Here is a 17258-nt window from a genome sequence, read left to right on the forward strand (position 1 = left end):
AATAATTGATTTTTTCAAAGTCGGGTTCCAGGTTCAGGTAGGTCCGGATGATACATACTGACATAGTGGGATATGTATTAACTGTGAGTAACAACAATATACAAAACTCCTTGTCGATACGCCAGTGAAAAAGCTGATGTCCTGTAAAAAAATTATAATTAACTTTTTGAATAGATTTAGTTTCTGTTTTTTCTACTGTTGTTTGACAAAATCTTTTCTTACCTTATATTAGTCTTTTCACGGTTGGCTTTCTTTTCTCCGTAGCGGTTCTTTTTCTAAAATCGTTTTAAGTTCCTCCCCCATGATTAAGGTTGCGTCGTTATCATTACCATACTCCTTAATAATGTTTTCAAATATGATTAAGTCCCTCTTCTTTTTTTCAATTCTATCTGCTTCAGTTGTTCGGATTTGTTCTGTAGCATCATGTTCTTCCTCTTTTTCTTCTTCTTCATTTCCACTTCTTTCTATTTCCATCGCCGTACTGTCATCTTCATAATTCATTGCCTCCTGTTCATCCAAATGTGTAAGTACGGTGTTTATTTCTTCGCTGTCATTGTTTTCGCCCGTGAGAGCATTAATAATGTCCGTCATTTCTGAATGTATAGAGGTATTGCATATACCGATTTGTTCTGATTCCCTGTAGAAAATTTTGTTCCAACTGGCTTGTAGATTGGCAGATGTAATATCCATCCATGATTCCGCCACTAAATATATGCATTCTTTAATATTAAATTTACAATAAAACTCCTATATACCTTGCTCATATTGCAAAACTCGGCGCAACATCTTATGTCTATAGGTTGTTTTAAATTTGGCAATAACGCCTTGGTCCATGGGTGGTATCAGGGATGTCGTATTGGGGGGTAGATAAATAATTTCAAAATTTTCATGTGTGTTGGGGTGTAATATTTTTATGGCTGGAGCAGTTGTCCACCAACAGAATGACTTTCCCTAACATACCGCTTTCTGTTTTGTACATTTGTACGCTAGGTTTGAAATGCTCCTCGTACCAGGAATTAAAAATTTGCTGCGTCATCCGCGCTTGACGCTGTGATTTGTATACCACTGGCAAATTTCCGCAGTTTTTCAAAGCTCGTGGATTTTGAAATTTATGAATAAAAATTGGGGCCAATTTATGTGTTGCATTACTACACAAGCCAATGGACACCCTATCCTTTTTTAATTTTCTGCCTTCCAATTTATCTTCTGTTTCTGTTATAAGGCTTTTCGAAGGAATAGTTTTCCATAAAAGGCCTGCCTCGTCCATATTAAAGATTAAATTTAAATTTATATCCTCTTCCGCGATTTTGTCATTGAATGTCTTTATGAAATTTTGCGCACCATCTTTGTCAGCACTTGCTTTTTCACCATGAGCATGGGCTAAGTGGATCGCATAGCGTTGTTTGAATTTCCACAACCAGCCCCTGCTTCCGGCATATGAGGTTCCTCCGTGTACAGCCAATATTTCGCGGGCCTTTTCCAGCAACTGCAAATCTGTTCCCCATCGCTCGTTGTTGAACGAACCATGTATACAATCGCTCTTCTAAATCTTCGATTGAAGATCTTCTTCGATTTTTGTGCTGTAATACATGGCCCCCTCGGGCCCCAAAAGCGGATAGGAGTCTACACTCTCGACGAATCCGATGAATCACATCCTTAGATACTCCATATTCTCGACAAAGTGCCTTCACCGTAATTCCATTCTGTAATTCTTCGGCAATTTGCATCTTCTGCTCCACCGATAGTGTTTAGAGGGGAGCGAGGGAAGCCGGGGAGAGTCCGTACACAAAAAAATACACCAAAAAAAATGCACGAGGTAGTCTAGACGTAGTCAGTTTATTAAAACCACAATTTGAGGAGACACAAACCGTGGAGGAAGGCCGGTACACCGTGCGCGGTTCGCGCGGATCATAAGTGCAATCTTTTATTCTCGGCCTTTCACTCCCAATTTCACACCACTCACAAACGTTCAACGAGGAGACCGAAGAGGCTCGAGTAACCCGTAACAGATTCAAGACGGTTCGAATCACGAGGTCAAGGTATCCGTTTCAACTGTTCCACGCCACGTGGCGTCGTCTAGAGATCCGAAAAGGTACAAGGTTTCCCGTAATTCGCGAGGTAGCCGCTTAAGAGGGGTCACACACCGATCTCGGAGGCGCGAGGTATCCTCTACTGACAATACTGAGCGCGATGTTAACGTGATCGTTTACCAAAACGCAATATGGCTGCGTGGCACGCGTCGCTCCTTCTCGAAATTTAGTTCGGGAAAAGAACGCGTGGTGGCAGCATCTTCCGGACGGGCCCTGCGTGACGAGGGGACCCTTTATACGCGCGTTCACGCAACAGATAGAAAAACTCTTTTCTTTTTTTGAATTTCTGCCATGATTACAAAAAAACTGCACTACAACTCTTGATACTATCGATTTTCACTTTCTGTACTACTCCAGCAACGGTTGTCTAAAGACTGACCAAAGCCGGAATGGTGTGAATTTTATACACCGATTCAGGTACAGATTCTTGGGTTTTTCCGGAAAAGTCATGACGCGTCTGCATTAAGGGACAAGAAACCTTCAGGTACCTACAGGGCTGCATCTTCTTCAAGGTGTACGATTTTATTCAACAACATTCAAATAAATCTTAAGCAAAGTAATAAAAAAATAATATTTATTTCTTCAAGAGTGGCATTTAAAACATCTTTTCGTATATTATATATCAATAATTTAGGGAACATTTTGAATATTTGTAATTACATATCGTGTGTATTATTTAAAACCTACTAACTGGAACAGCAATAATTATATAACATTGGTACACAGATGTACACTAATATTAAAATAATCGTCAAAAGAAATAAGAGGGAGTGTAAGACGCAATTAGTAAATTGGAGCATGTTTCGTTCAAGTGATTCTTCAGTATTGCCTCGAAATAAGCAAGTGGCTCGGGACCGAACAGTTGCTTATTTCGAAGCAGGTTGCTATTCGGCTTGACTTTGTTCTCGAAACGGGACGATAGAGAACGCCAGAAACGAGTGAGAGATCCGAGGTAGCGGCAAATCATAAAGTGATCGGCCGAGCAGCGATGTTATTTTTTGAACAAGGATAGAATATAGCATGCCCTCTCATTCTCGCACTATGCTTTATTTCGAAGCAAATATACCCGACTGAGAAAACATTATATATATTCTATCCTTTTTTTAATAACCGCTGTCACTGCTCAGCCAAGCGTGAAATTTATTACCCCAAACATCGGCTTCGCGCTTTCATGGACCTCACTCATTTTTCGTACCTCTTACTTTGCGGGCGACTTCAAACAAAGAAGAGGGGATAGCGAGTTGCTTATTTCGAGGCAATACTGTACATGCCTTCGGAAACGCATAGTGCGAGAATGAGAGGGCATGCTATATTCTATCCTTGTTCAAAAAATAACACCGTTGCTCGGCCGATCACTTTATGATTTGCCGCTACCTCGGATCTCTCACTCGTTTCTCGCGTTCTCTATCGTCCCGTTTCAAGAACAAAGTCAAGCCGAATAGCAACCTGCTTCGAAATAAGCAACTGTTCGGTCCCGAGCCACTTGCTTACTTCGAGGCAATACTGTATATAGAAAGGGCGGTTCGGATAAAAGGGTTGATATCTCCCTCAAAGTGAAAAACGGGCACCAACGAATTACAGTTATCTTCGTAAACAGGTCTAATAAATATTTATGCAAAGTTTCATCAAAATCGGAGTGTATCAGTCCCCGATGTTTCCTTGTCGGTGACAATTATCTGCTTTCAGCGTAGCAGGTTAATTTAGGAACGAATGTGTAAGTTTCATTTAAATTGTTTTCAAATTTTTCATCATTAACGTAGCCTCCAATTCAAACGTTTATTAATTATTCCATTTCAATCATTTTTATTTGTTGTTTAGAATGCATAGAATTTCCTATTTTACATTATAACAGGCGACAAGAGATTAGGTTTCGTATTCATTTTAAACAACGACTAAAAATGTTCTACCAATTCAGTTTTTTTATTGTGCTATGCCAACGGGGTGCCGAGCCGTTCGTTCGCGACCTACATCAGGCCCGGTTTTCGTAGCCGACTCTGCCGTCCCTGAGCCTGCGTGCTGTACGCACTCGGATTGGTCGGTGTTTTTTGTTAATAACTCGAAAACGGACCAACATTTTGGCGAAGGAAAAAGTTGTTTAGAATTACCTCAGCAATCATCCCTCTTCGGCTGTCGAGGTAGTCGTGTGTCACCTTGTATATCCGCGATGATCTCACTCGTAAAAATTTATGAAATTTGTTGTTTATTAACAACTTAAATGCGGTCAATTTTTTTTCGGTTTATGGTTATTAGCTAAGCAACAGAAATCTAAAATCACCTTACACTATCCTACAAATGCTACTTGTAGCGTCGAAACTCAAACTTTTTGTCTGAGCTCTGTGATTCATGGAACTGGAAAAGATATTATGGTAAACAAATGAATAAATAAATAAACACAATGTTTGGGGGCATACGGTAGCGTTTAAAGTGTATTTGTCAAAGGGCTGTACCGATTAATGGCAGGGAGCGCATTGTTGATGACGACATGGAGTCGTCATCGGCTTGACCGATAGACGGAAGCTGTGTGTTATTGATGACGACATGGAGTCGTCATCGGTTTGACCGATGCACGGCCGCTTTGGTGTTAGGTGTAAGTTGGGCGGTAAAATGCCGATTTTGTTGTTACATACCTTTGTAGCTAGGATAACTGCATCTTTAAACAATGAAACTCACTAATTCTGAACACGGTATTGATGCAAAAAATTACACTTTAGACTAGGTGCTTTGAAGAACCAGGAAGAACTGTGTAGGGCCCTCGAGCGGTACGCTAGACCGCCCTAGACCCAGCTACCCCTTCTCCCACAACGTGGGCGACGCACAGCGACGTCAATTTTTTCTTTGACGCGCATCCGTCTCAGGGCGTTGCAACGGTGAAACTAGCCGCGCGATATTTAAAAAAGATTTGGATCAGTTTCGATTCAACATGCTCCCCCCGTTGCGAGAGGATCGAGCAAAGTATTATTATGTGTCGTGTAAATACAAGTGTTGAAGTGTAAAATACAATATTATGCTACATTAGGTAATGGACATAATTGTGTAATGTTTCGTTTGAAAGTTCCTTGCGTTGTCTTAATAGTAGCGACTCGGACGTTTCCGTCGTTTCCAGGGTGTACCTCCAGGACCACTCCCAATTGCCACCTCATGCAAGGTTGCCTTTTGTCAATGATGAGTACAACAGATTCAGGTTCAAGGTTGTCATTGTCGTTAATTCATTTCTGTTGTTTTTGCAGTTCACTCAAATACTCCAACTGCCATCTCCTCCAGAAGTCCTGTCGAGCCTTCGTGATAAATCTCCATACTGATAGACAATTCTGCGGAACCATCGATAAATTTTCCTCGGGCAGTGCGGTGAGAGGACGACCTACTAAAAGATGTGCAGGTGTAAATGCAATAGGATCGTTAGGGTCAGTGCTAATGGAGCATAAAGGGCGAGAATTTAAAATCGCCTCGATTTCAATCGCTAGTGTGTTAAGCTCCTCAAAGGTAAGAAGCTGGTCGCCTATGACGCGTTTAAAATGATGCTTAAACGACTTCACAGCGGCTTCCCATATACCGCCGAAATGTGGCGACAAGGACGGATTAAAATGCCACTCGATGTTTTTCCAAAATGAGAATCCAAAAACGATGCCGTATCGCATGCAATGTGCTTTGGACCTCGGTGTGATAAGCGTTTTGGTGGACTTCTCGAATGATCAAATCTGTGACGTGATGACAAGACGGTAGAAGCAGAGGATGCTTCTGATCAGAAGAAATCTTCGCATTGAGCAACCGGCCACCTACGCGAAGCAATCCGTGCTCATCGAGGAATGGGTCAAGTGCGGCGAGTCTGCTATTCTTCACCCGACTTGATTTCGACAAGAGTTCGATTTCGTCGTGATAACGCTCTCGCTGAATGATACGGATAATCTTCCTCTCGGATTCCAATCTTTCTCGGACACTAACGGTCTTTCCTTTGAAATCATTGTATCCACGAAACCGTAAAACATAAGACGTAACATTTAATAATCTTGAATAAGAAGAAAAATGCTCGAGAAAATCGTTTGTATGCGTAACCGAAACCAAACATATATTTTTCCTTAACCCCGGCAATTCCGTAATAGGTAAATCAACGCTAACAGGCCACTGGTTTTCCGGTTGCCCAAGCCAGGTAGGCCCTGCAAACCAGCTACGATTCTGCATAAATTCAGAAGGACTCTGCCCTCGCGACAGCGCGCCCGCCGGGTTGTCACTGGTCCGTACATGCTTCCATTCGATCGAACTATCCAGTGCCTGTATTTCGGTGACTCGATTGGCCTCAAAAATCTTTAGCAAGCGCGGCGATTGCTTAAGCCACTGTAACACAATCGTGGAATCCGACCAAAATATAATTCGGCTTACCGGAAATTCAAAGGTAGGTTGTGCTTCTTTGTAAAGACGAACGAGAATCTGCGCGCCACACAATTCAAGTCGAGGAATTGTGACCTCTTTAATTGGAGCGACTCGAGATTTAGAACAAGCGAGACGAACATGAACGCGCCCGCCATTATCGGTCGAACGAATATATAGGCACGCACCGTAACCATGCTTACTTGCGTCGCAGAAACCATATATTTCGATGTGAGTCGGATTTTCATTTAAGAATCGACGGTCAACGTTCAAATCACGAATAAAATCAAGTTGTTTGGCGTACTGACTCCATCTAAAATGCAATTCCTGAGGCACTGTTTCGTCCCAATCGACTTTGATCTTCCAAAAATCCTGCATAATGAGCTTAGCGGACAAGATAATAGGACCGAGCAAGCCTAATGGATCAAAAATTTTTGCGATGTTAGCCAGGATATTTCGCTTGGTAATTTTAGCGGATAAATCGATTGAAATTACGGTGTAAATAAATTTGTCCAACTGAGAATTCCATATAACTCCCAGGGTTTTTAAAATCGGATTTTCTTCGACTGCGTAATCCAGATCCAAAATCCTTTCAGTTATATTGTCGAGCGCGTGATGGTGATTAGAGGCCCACTGGCGCATGTTAAAACCACCCAGCCTTAAGAGTTCAATTATTTCATCTCGAATTAATAAGATTTCTTCGAGAGAGAATTAGCACCGGTCAGAAGATTGTCCACGTACAGATCGCGCTTTAATGTCCGAGAAGCTCGTGGAAACCTCGCGCTTTCATCATCTGTGAGCCACGATACCGTGCGAATTGCTAGAAAAGCAGAAGAGGATACCCCAAAAGTCACAGTATTGAGTTCCCATACCCTGATCTCGTCATTATGATACCAAAACATACGCTGCTATTGACGGTCTTCAGGATGAACCAATACTTGCCGATACATCTTCTCGATGTCGGCCGTTAACACATAAACGTGCGAGCGAAATCTCATCAGTTGTTCGAAAAGAGAAGGTTGTATAGTCGGATCGACCATCAAAGTGTCATTCAATGAAATGCCTTTGTCCATCTTAGCTGATGCGTCAAATACCCCTCGTACCTTGGTGGTAGCACTAGAGGCTTTAATTACAGCATGATGAGGCATGTAATAGCCGTTAGCTGTTTCGTTACGAACCAAAGACATGTGCCCCATATCAATATGTTCCTGAATAACTTTATGATACTCAGATTTTAAATCAGGATTTGACTCTAATCTTCTTCGCACGAAATGGAAACGTCTAAGAGCTTGAGAGCGTGAGTTACTGAGATCGAGATCGCTATTTCGGAAAGGCAAACGCACCACGTAACGGCCGTTCGCGTCACGCACGGTATTTTCCACATAATACACCTCGCACAGCGATTCTTCTGACGTCTTTGAAGATTTCATATTCGCGTTTTCGGTCACCCAAAACTTGGCCAATTGCTCGGATAAATTAGCCAAATTACACGTCAGTACAGAGTTCCCCTCTTCGTTATTCAAACCTCCGGCAACCACCCAACCTGACTGCGTTTTTTGTAAAACCAAATCACATTTATCTCGCGACAAATTGATTAGGCCGATAGAAAGCAACGATAAAGTAGCTCCAGATCCGATTAGCATATCCACTGAACGAGGAATATGAAAACGAGGATCAGCTAGTTTTAGATTGGTTGGTATTTTAATCAGCTCGCGTGGGAAATTTTCCTCCGGTACAAAATCGGCGATTTTAGGAACGGTCAGAAAAGTCAGTGATTTCGAGAAATCGTTATGCATAGAACAAAATCGTATCTCAATGCTGTTTTTGGCCACCATATGCATCCCGTTGATGGCACCGATCGGAATAGGGCAGGCGCGCTTAAACAGCTTTAGCTTATTCGCGAACTCTTCCGTAATGAAATGGGCTGTCGCGCAGGTATCAAGTAAAACTCGGGCCTGAATGAAATTACCATCGGCGTCACGAACGCGGACAATAGCGCTTATCATTAGTTGAGAATGTGACGCACGCAAAACCGTAGCGAAAGTATCCACGACTAGTCACTGCGGCCCTTTCGTCTCAGGTAGCTCGGTCGAAATTTTATTAAGTGTATTCGGCGTACGCGGTGTCGTCGGGTTCGGAGCATTTGAATGCAAAAGCGTATGATGGAACCGATTGCAACGCCTGCAACGCATAGAATTACATGTGCCCGGATGCGCACGAAGACAATTACGACAAAGTTTTTTCGCCTTCACTACATCCCATCGCTGTTTGTGATTTAACCCTTCAAATCCCGGACACCTATAGATGAAATGATCTCCGCGACAATGGAAGCAAGCGTAAGAAGTGGACATAACAAATGTTTTTACGCCAGAATCAGACTTCCGTGCCTTGGACGATTGCATTTCCCGATCGACGCGACGGTTCTCACGCGATCCGTCTTTATCACGCGCGGTATCGCTGTCTAATGTACAGAGACTGAACGCGGTCTCGTTGATAAATTTACAAAAGGGACTGGCGGGATATGCATATGAAAAGTGCCCCCAAACGGATTAGTTTGATTTTTGGCTAGATATTACTTCTAGATATGTATATAACTTCCTTAAATTTTCAACCTGAAATATACATTATTTTTTATGTAATTTAACAATAAAGAATTTTACAAAATATTTTTTATTTAAAAAACTACTGGTTCGAAAATTCTGAAAAAAATATATGACATATACCTGTCATCTATTTAAAAAAAAATTATTTTCCTTAATTTATTTATTGTAAATGTTTGAAAAAAGATAATGTTTATTTTAATAATTTTTCTAAATGCTTTATCGTTCGGGCACCACAAACATAAAATGCAATTGTACTGTGAAGTCGCAGGGTCCCCTCTCTCACCGAGTCCTCTGCGCACTTGTATAATTATCTCTAAGCTACTGATTTGGTAGGGGTTCTTACTTACCTTTCGCTGGGCGCGGATACCTGTAGAGATGAGTCGTCTTGGTTAGTGGAGTCGGTAGGGTAGATGGTCTAATTGAGGTTCACGCACTTCTGATCACAACAAATGTTTATTTGGTTCGAGTACAACCTTTAACTTGCGCGCGCTTTACGGATGAGGTTGTTCTGTCGGATCCCTGAGTTCCGTAGCAGAGTCGTACTTCGCGGAGTTAGGTGCGCGTCTTAGAATTGGTATCTCGGATTTTCGCTAGACGAACTGGCCGATTCCGAACAGCTTTCGCGGATCGCTTAGGTGATCTGATCACTACAAGTTCTGGGGTTGATAAAAATTATACTGTTCTGTCTACACGGGTTCTGTACTGGTTCTGCGCGATATTGGGTCTGTCGCGAGCGGGCTTGGTCGCGTTATTATATATTGATGAGCGAGGTCAATCGTTTGGTTGTCAGTTCGGGTGAACCACCTCGTTCGGATTGTCAGCGTTCTTGCGATACGTTGACCCGAGCGAGCTGCTCACTCAGACTTTTCGGAACTATGAATTCGGATAATGAAATAAGAGTTTAAAGAATGTGGATGGCGAAATAAGGGTTCCAAGAATGCGTCACAGGACGTGACAGTACATATATGTATTAGTCATTTATCTATAACTTATATTTTTTTCAAGTCGATTGTTGTGGTAGAACGTATGCAAATAAACTAAAAATTAGTGTAGCGCGTGGAGCGCTTGGGAGCTGCATGAACTGTATATTTTGCGCAGCGGGGTGTCACTCAGCCAAGACCGCTGCAGTAGTAATAGTGATGATATTAAACAGAATAGTAATATTGGTAATGGTAGTAAGTAGCAGCAGCACAAGTAGTTATATTAATTGTTAAAAATAGTAATTTTAATATACATATTGTGACCCTCTTCGGGGGTTCACTCTATACAATAAAACTTTCGTTACACAACTTTATTTTACTTTGTCTCATAACACTCTATCACGCGTTGGGCGCCAGCCACTCGCTGTGGGAATCGAAATTTGAAAGGGAAAGGGGGTAATTGTGGGTGTTTTACAGGGGATGGGTTTCGGGCATTTACGTCCGTACAATATTTCGCGGGGGAGTACGCAAGAAGGACTGTCTAGGGCTGGGAGAGATCTCAGGGTGGGAAAAAGGGTTCGCAGGAAGGTTCGTATACGTTACGCGTAGGAGGATTTTCGTAGACGGGAATGGTAGGGGTTGGACGAAGGGGTTTGCAACGTGGAGATTTTGAATCGTCGATACAATACGCGGACGCGAGGGGATGGGTCTAGGAAGGGACCTCTTCAGGCAACGGGATAGATCGATTATCGATTGTCGATCTGCCGGTGATCGGGGTCGATGGGGCTGACGGATATCCTGCGATGGCAGGTGGGCTGAGGTCTTCGGGCTCGGCGACAGATGGCTCCGGGTGGGCGTGTTCGCAATCTTCTGTGCAGCTTCGTCTAGTTTTCCGAAGTCCCGCGTTGCTCCTTTCTCATGGAAGGGTTGAATGTCTGTCGCCGGCCTCGAAGCTCCTGTTGAGGGTGGTCCTCATTGGTTCTGTCCGTTGCCTCCATCGGCCCGATACCGGAGGGCAGGGGAAAGGGGTAAGGTGAGGGAAGGGTTAAGGGTTATCTTTAGGTGGGAATGTGAGGTGGGAGAAGCGCAGCGATTGTAACGGGGGGGGGGGGGGGGGGGCACGGGTGTCACGTTACAATATATAAAAGATATTTAATCGTCGATATCGCTATTTTCATTTATTATCGGGTGTATTTCATTTTTAGTAAAAATTTCAGCTGGTTTGGGAATTTTTGATAAATATCTGCCATAAGCTAAATAATAAATTAATGCAGCAACATGCGAACAACATCCAACTGTTCTTTTGCCATTTGCACATTCGCAAGCATATCGTGTCACTCCTGAATGACCTATGGTATTTGGCAAATATTCTATGTAACAGCGATATGTCTTTTTATTTATATGTCGAGATTTTACAAACAATTTTAAAATATTATTTTGTTCTTTTACATATTTTGCAGTAATTGAACCATCCTCATTCATTATTTCGGCCTAATACGAGATAGCTTGAGAGAATTGGTATAACCCTGTGAATAAGATATGTAAATCATTTTCTGTCATTTCTGGAAAATCAAGAATATCTGAAGTAGATATATTGCTAAATATAAGCTTTTTTTCTGTTCCAAACATGTTTTTCTATTTCTTCCGACAATGAGTTTTCTTGATTCTTTTTTTCTTTCATTTGAGTAATAATATCCAATGATCCTGCATTGGAATTTAAACGTTTTCCATAGTAATTTTGTAAAAATGATGCAATTTTACAATAAATTCCAATTTTTGGTAACATTTTATTATCTAATTTTCTATCTAAAAGGCGATATTTTTGTTTCAGAATTTCATGAATAGCTTCTACTACCCATCGTAGTTTTGTTACGAACCGTGATTCATTACATTCAATGGTTGATAATTGAGCTCGTTTTCCCGTTGAAGCTAGCATCAAAACACCATAACCCCTTTCAGTTAACATATTTGTAACGTCTCTGAAACCACGGTCGTGTATGAAAATATCTCCCTTTTCAATTAAATTACATAATCCATTTGAATCGGTCATTAATTCTTTCATTATTGAAGCAGCATTTTGGGTAGCGTAATATGGACCTAACATATCAACTATATAACCATCTGTTGTACAAATGGTAAAAGGTTTGCAGAGCGGTACTTTTTTTTGTCCAGAAAATGATTTTCGTTGATATATGTTATTCGTACTTTTTTGGTGGCGAATGTAAGTCTCATCACAAATTAATAACAATTTGTTACCAATATTGTACAACAATTTAGCTACATTACTAGTATGATTATTAATTAAATATTCCCTAGTGACAGATTTTAAACCGAACTTTAAGGGAAGAACGTCTTTATCAAACGCATTCATGACTGCTTTTGAATAATCTGAAACTAATTGTTTATGTTCTAACTGAAAAATAGAAGCAATGGTTTCATTTGTTTTACCACTTCGTAATTTAAATAAAAAAATAATAATAGCTTGTGTAACACTTCGAGATGCCGAATTCTTCATTGATGTTAACATTGTCTTCAATTCTATAATATTTTCCCATGTTAAGCCAGTGAATATGAATAGTTGTTCTTCTGGCATATTAAAATCACCAATTGTGTCAAACAATGATGAATCACAAGTAATTGCTAGGCTATTTAATAATCGTTGTAGTTCTACAGGCTTGATGAAACTAAAATGTGAATAAACGGATATATTCTTCAATTCGTCATTATAAAACTTATTTTTAATTAAATGTTTCTGGCAACATCGGTTCCCTTTTGGAATATAAGTCTTTGTCTTAATATATACTTATAATTTTGCTTCAAACGGAACAACATGAATATTTTTTGTATCATTACAAATAAAACAATATTTGTGTGTTGCAACAGTTCTTTTTATAGGAACTTCAATTTTAACAACGTCATCTTTGTTACGTCGCGTGCGAGCGATACGGCGCGCGCGACGTACAAAATTAGAAAACGAAAACGAAAGTTTGGTTAATTAGTGTTAATACGCGGTTGAGAACGATATTAGCGCTGCTACCAGTCCTAATCGTAGTTGACGATGTTGGGTCAACCACGATTAGAACGATTTAAAAAGAATCGTTAAATCAAAGTAAGATTCTGGATTGTTTGAGTTCGTCAATGCTCTGGTCCCATACGGGCCCCTCGTGTAAATTCGTGCAAGAAGGTAGGCGTGTTAATAAAGGAAATGAAAAGGATGTTTGAACGCAAATTATTAGAAATCGAATGTAGGTAATATGTGTATAATTTCGAGAAAAATAATTACAACAAAATGGTTTATATACAAAATGTCCGAGCTGTATGAAATATATGGAAAAAGAAATTAGAATATGTTAGAACGGATATTAAATTATGTTTGCGTTTGTGCGTGGTCTGCGAGGACGGAAATAACACACACCTGCGTAACGGTAACACTTATATTTAATTCACCCAAAAACAACGTATCTACAAAAGAATCGCAAAGAATAAATGTTTGAGAAGACAGATAGTTCACTTAAATTTACATTAGATTAACGCAGCTTAAACTAAGGAATCGCGTAGCATAAAACTATATAACTATAATAATTGCGCGGGCTGAAAATCAGCTTCTCGTGGGCAGAAAGACCTGACTTGAATGATAAGCGCGTGGACTGCAAACACGGCGAGCGTTCATCCAAGAAGAACAAGAATCGATCATGGTGTCGATCGTGCCGGTTCCGCTTGGAGAGGGGACCGCGTGGACAAAGTGGGCCCGAGAGGTGCTGCCGCTATCGGTAACGGCGCACCAACGAAGTATTTTCGTTGCCAACTTTGTACGGTCTGCGATAATTTGGGGAATTTCGCCAACACTAAGTGAGACGCACTAGTCATGCTGTCCTTCTCTCATTCTGAATGTTGAGATCGTCCCTTTTCGCTAAGTTTTCACTGACGCCCGCCTGGATTTTTCACAGCGCCCCATAACAAATCTTGCTCAAAGAGGAGGTATAACAAGAGAAGAATATACCTCCTTTTTGCAATAATTCTGCAAATGTTTACATACATAAGTTGTATACGAGATATTTATTTATTTAAATTATTTGCATTCACTCAGAATATCGACTAACACTCCTTTGTATTTTTTATTAGTTTCGAAAAACAAAGTTACTATAGGTTTTTGGAAATACAAGGGTCACGCAATTGGGACGAAGTATATCTTTTTAGTAAAAGATAGGAAAAAGCTATTGATGTAAAAGTTGAATGGTATGACTTATGAAGAATATGAGATATCTCACGAAATATTAGCTTTTAAACATTGTACTGTTAGATATAGTTGACAGGTAATAGTGAGAGGGAATAGGAGCGAGGGGAGAGAAGGAGAGAAGGAGTCGAGGTCCCTCCATTTATTAGTTCTAATACTACTTTTTTATCCAGAATTTTCCAGGGAGTTGATACGAGTAAAGAAAGAAATGCAATTCTATTTAAATAAAAATGAAGTCATAGAAAAATAAACATTATCATACCATTGAAGTTTTTCATGAACAGCTTTTTCCTATCTCTTACCAAATTTAAGATATAACTCGTCCCAATTGCGTGACGCACCCTGTATGCTTTTATGAATTAAAAAACATTTATTTAAAGAAGCTAATAACTTTTTCTAAAAAAATTCTCAGATTGCACGTTCCTTCGGTCCTTCAGGGTAGGCATATATTTTTCAGCAGCGAGGCGTGCTACGGTGCGCTATATAAAATCCACGCGTTCAGTCAGTCAGAATTTATCGGAGCGGAACAATTCTATCATTTAGGTTCATATCATTTCCATTCGATATGAAAGAATTGTTCTCTTTTCTTGCAAAGTAAGGAAAAGCAGTTGAAAGTAAAAATTAATAGGAGAGTGTGAAGAGACCCACCACCACCCCCGTCAAATACGGTCCTCTTCACCCTCCATATCTGTATTTTTGTGCATTTGTATATTTACGCCTTTGAACGTTATTGGACAGCTCTTCATATGCGCTGTGTGTACTCGCAGGTGCAATTGCGATCTTCGATTGCAATCCTTTACTGCTAAATAGATAAATACATATTGCGGACCTGCTAAATAAATAAATACAACATGATAATGATTATAAATGAATTCACGTACAGGTAATAAAAATAGAAGCATTGTACTTACCTTTTTATACACGTGGTGTGAATACCGTCGAGTGCAGTCGCAATCGACTGTAGAACAACTCATCATATGAGCTGTGGATACTCGACGGTGACCTACCTGAACTTGGTACCCGACTTTGAAAAAATCAATTTTTTCCAATTGCATTGTATTCTCCTTCGTTTGTACCCGTTTGTACCCGTTTGTACCACCTTCAGTTTCGTTTGTACCCCAAGGGGTTCGTTTGTACCGACTTTTGAAAAAAGCACCAAGGGGAAACTTCGCCATTTTTGTATATTTTTATCCGACTTCGAAAAGGAGGAGGATACTCAATTCGATGTGTATGTATTTTTTTTTTTTTTTTTTTTTTTTTTTTTTTTTTTTTTTTTTTTTTTTATGTATGTTCACCGATTACGCCGAGACGGATGGACCAATCGGAACGAAACCTTTTGCATCTGGTAGAGTATGTCTCCCGATTGGTCCCGTTAAAAAAACATTTTGCATTTTTTCATTGTTAACGATTTTTTTGCAAAAAACGTAATGCTTGACTTATATTTTTCACCGATTACCGCGAGACGGATGGACCAATCGAATAAAAAATTTTGCATCTTGTAGAGTATATTTTCCGATTGGTCTCGCAAAAAAATGTTTGTATTTTTTCATTCCTAACGACTTATGTCGCAAAAAACGTAATACTTCATTTATGTTTTCTGGCGTTTATGCTGCAGGGAATGTATCGATTGTGATGAAAACTTTCACATTTAGTAGAACGTATATCCGCGATGATCTCAATTGCAAAAATTTATTGAATTTGTTAATAACTACTATTATAGCAAAAAATCTACACCTTCATGTTACTCTGCAAGGAATGTATCGTTCGCGATGAAACCTTTCATATTTGGTAGGAATTACAGGGTGTCAGGCGACTACCTCGACAGCCGTAGAGGGATGATTGCTAAGGGGATTCTAAACAACTTTTTCCTTTGCCAAATTGTTGGTTAAGGCTTGGTTTGCGAGTTAATAACAAAAAACACCGACCAATCCGAGCGTGGATAGAGCGCAGTCCCAGGGACTGCAGTGTCGGGTACGAAAACCGGGCTTGACGTTGGTCGCGAACGAACGGCTTGGCACCCCGTTGGCATAGCACAATAAAAAAACTGAATTGGTAGAACATTTTTAGTCGCTGTTTAGAATGAATATGGAACCTAATCTCTTATTGCCTGTCATAATGTAAAAAAGGAAATTCTAAGGATTTTAAACAACAAATAAAAATGTTTGAAGTGGTATAATTAATAAACGTTTGAATTAAAGGCTACACTAATGATGCAAAATTTGAAAACAATTTAAATGAAACTTACCCATTCGTTTCTAAATTAACTTGCTACGCTGAAAGCAAATAATTCGCACTAGATCACTGTATCGATTCTGGACATTCGATGAGCAAACACCTCGCCTATCATTCACACCTAAGTGCAATAAATGAGGGGAGTTCACTGGCCCGATCATGAAAATTGCTGTTCTACCGAACGTGTTTCCTCGATTCCCAGTGACAATTATCTGCTTTCAGCGTAGTAGGTTAATTTACGAACGAATGCGAAAGTTTCATTTATATTGTTTTCAAATTTTTCATCATTAACGTGGCTTCCAATTCAAACGTTTATTAATTATTTCATTTCAATCATTTTTATTTGTTGTTTAGAATCCTTAGAATTTCCTTTTTTACATTATGATAGGCGACAAGAGATTAGGTTCCGTATTCATTTTAAACAACGACTAAAAATGTTCTACCAATTCAGTTTTTTTATTGTGCTATGCCAACGGGGTGCCGAGCCGTTCGTTTGCGACCTACGTCAGGCCCGGTTTTCACAGCCGACATTGCAGTCCCTGAGCCCGCGCGCTGTACGCGCTCGGATTGGTCGGTGTTTTTTGTTAATAACTAGAAAAACAAGCCTTAACCAACATTTTGGCAAAGGAAAAAGTTGTTTAGAATCACCTTAGCAATCATCCCTCTTCGGCTGTAGAGGTAGTCGCGTGACACTTTGTATATCCGCGATGACCCCACTTGCAAAAATTTATGGAATTTGTTGTTTATTAACCATTTAAATTTGGTCAATATTTTTCCGGTTTATGGTTATTAGCTAAGTAACAGAAACCCAAAATCA

At 40.1% G+C, this 17258-nt stretch overlaps 1 protein-coding gene across 1 annotated transcript; it reads right to left on the reverse strand.

Annotated features, from left to right (window-relative positions):
• Positions 1-7360: 7360 nt before the first annotated feature.
• On the reverse strand, positions 7361-8095 carry LOC117611378 (uncharacterized). Its single transcript, XM_034339312.1, has one exon. It carries the CDS (start codon positions 8093-8095, stop codon positions 7361-7363), a length of 735 nt encoding a protein of 244 aa, XP_034195203.1.
• Between the last annotated feature and the right edge of the window lie 9163 nt (positions 8096-17258).

Source organism: Osmia lignaria, chromosome 8 (assembly GCF_051020975.1).
Source record: "Osmia lignaria lignaria isolate PbOS001 chromosome 8, iyOsmLign1, whole genome shotgun sequence".
Classification (NCBI taxonomy): Eukaryota; Metazoa; Arthropoda; class Insecta; order Hymenoptera; family Megachilidae; genus Osmia; species Osmia lignaria.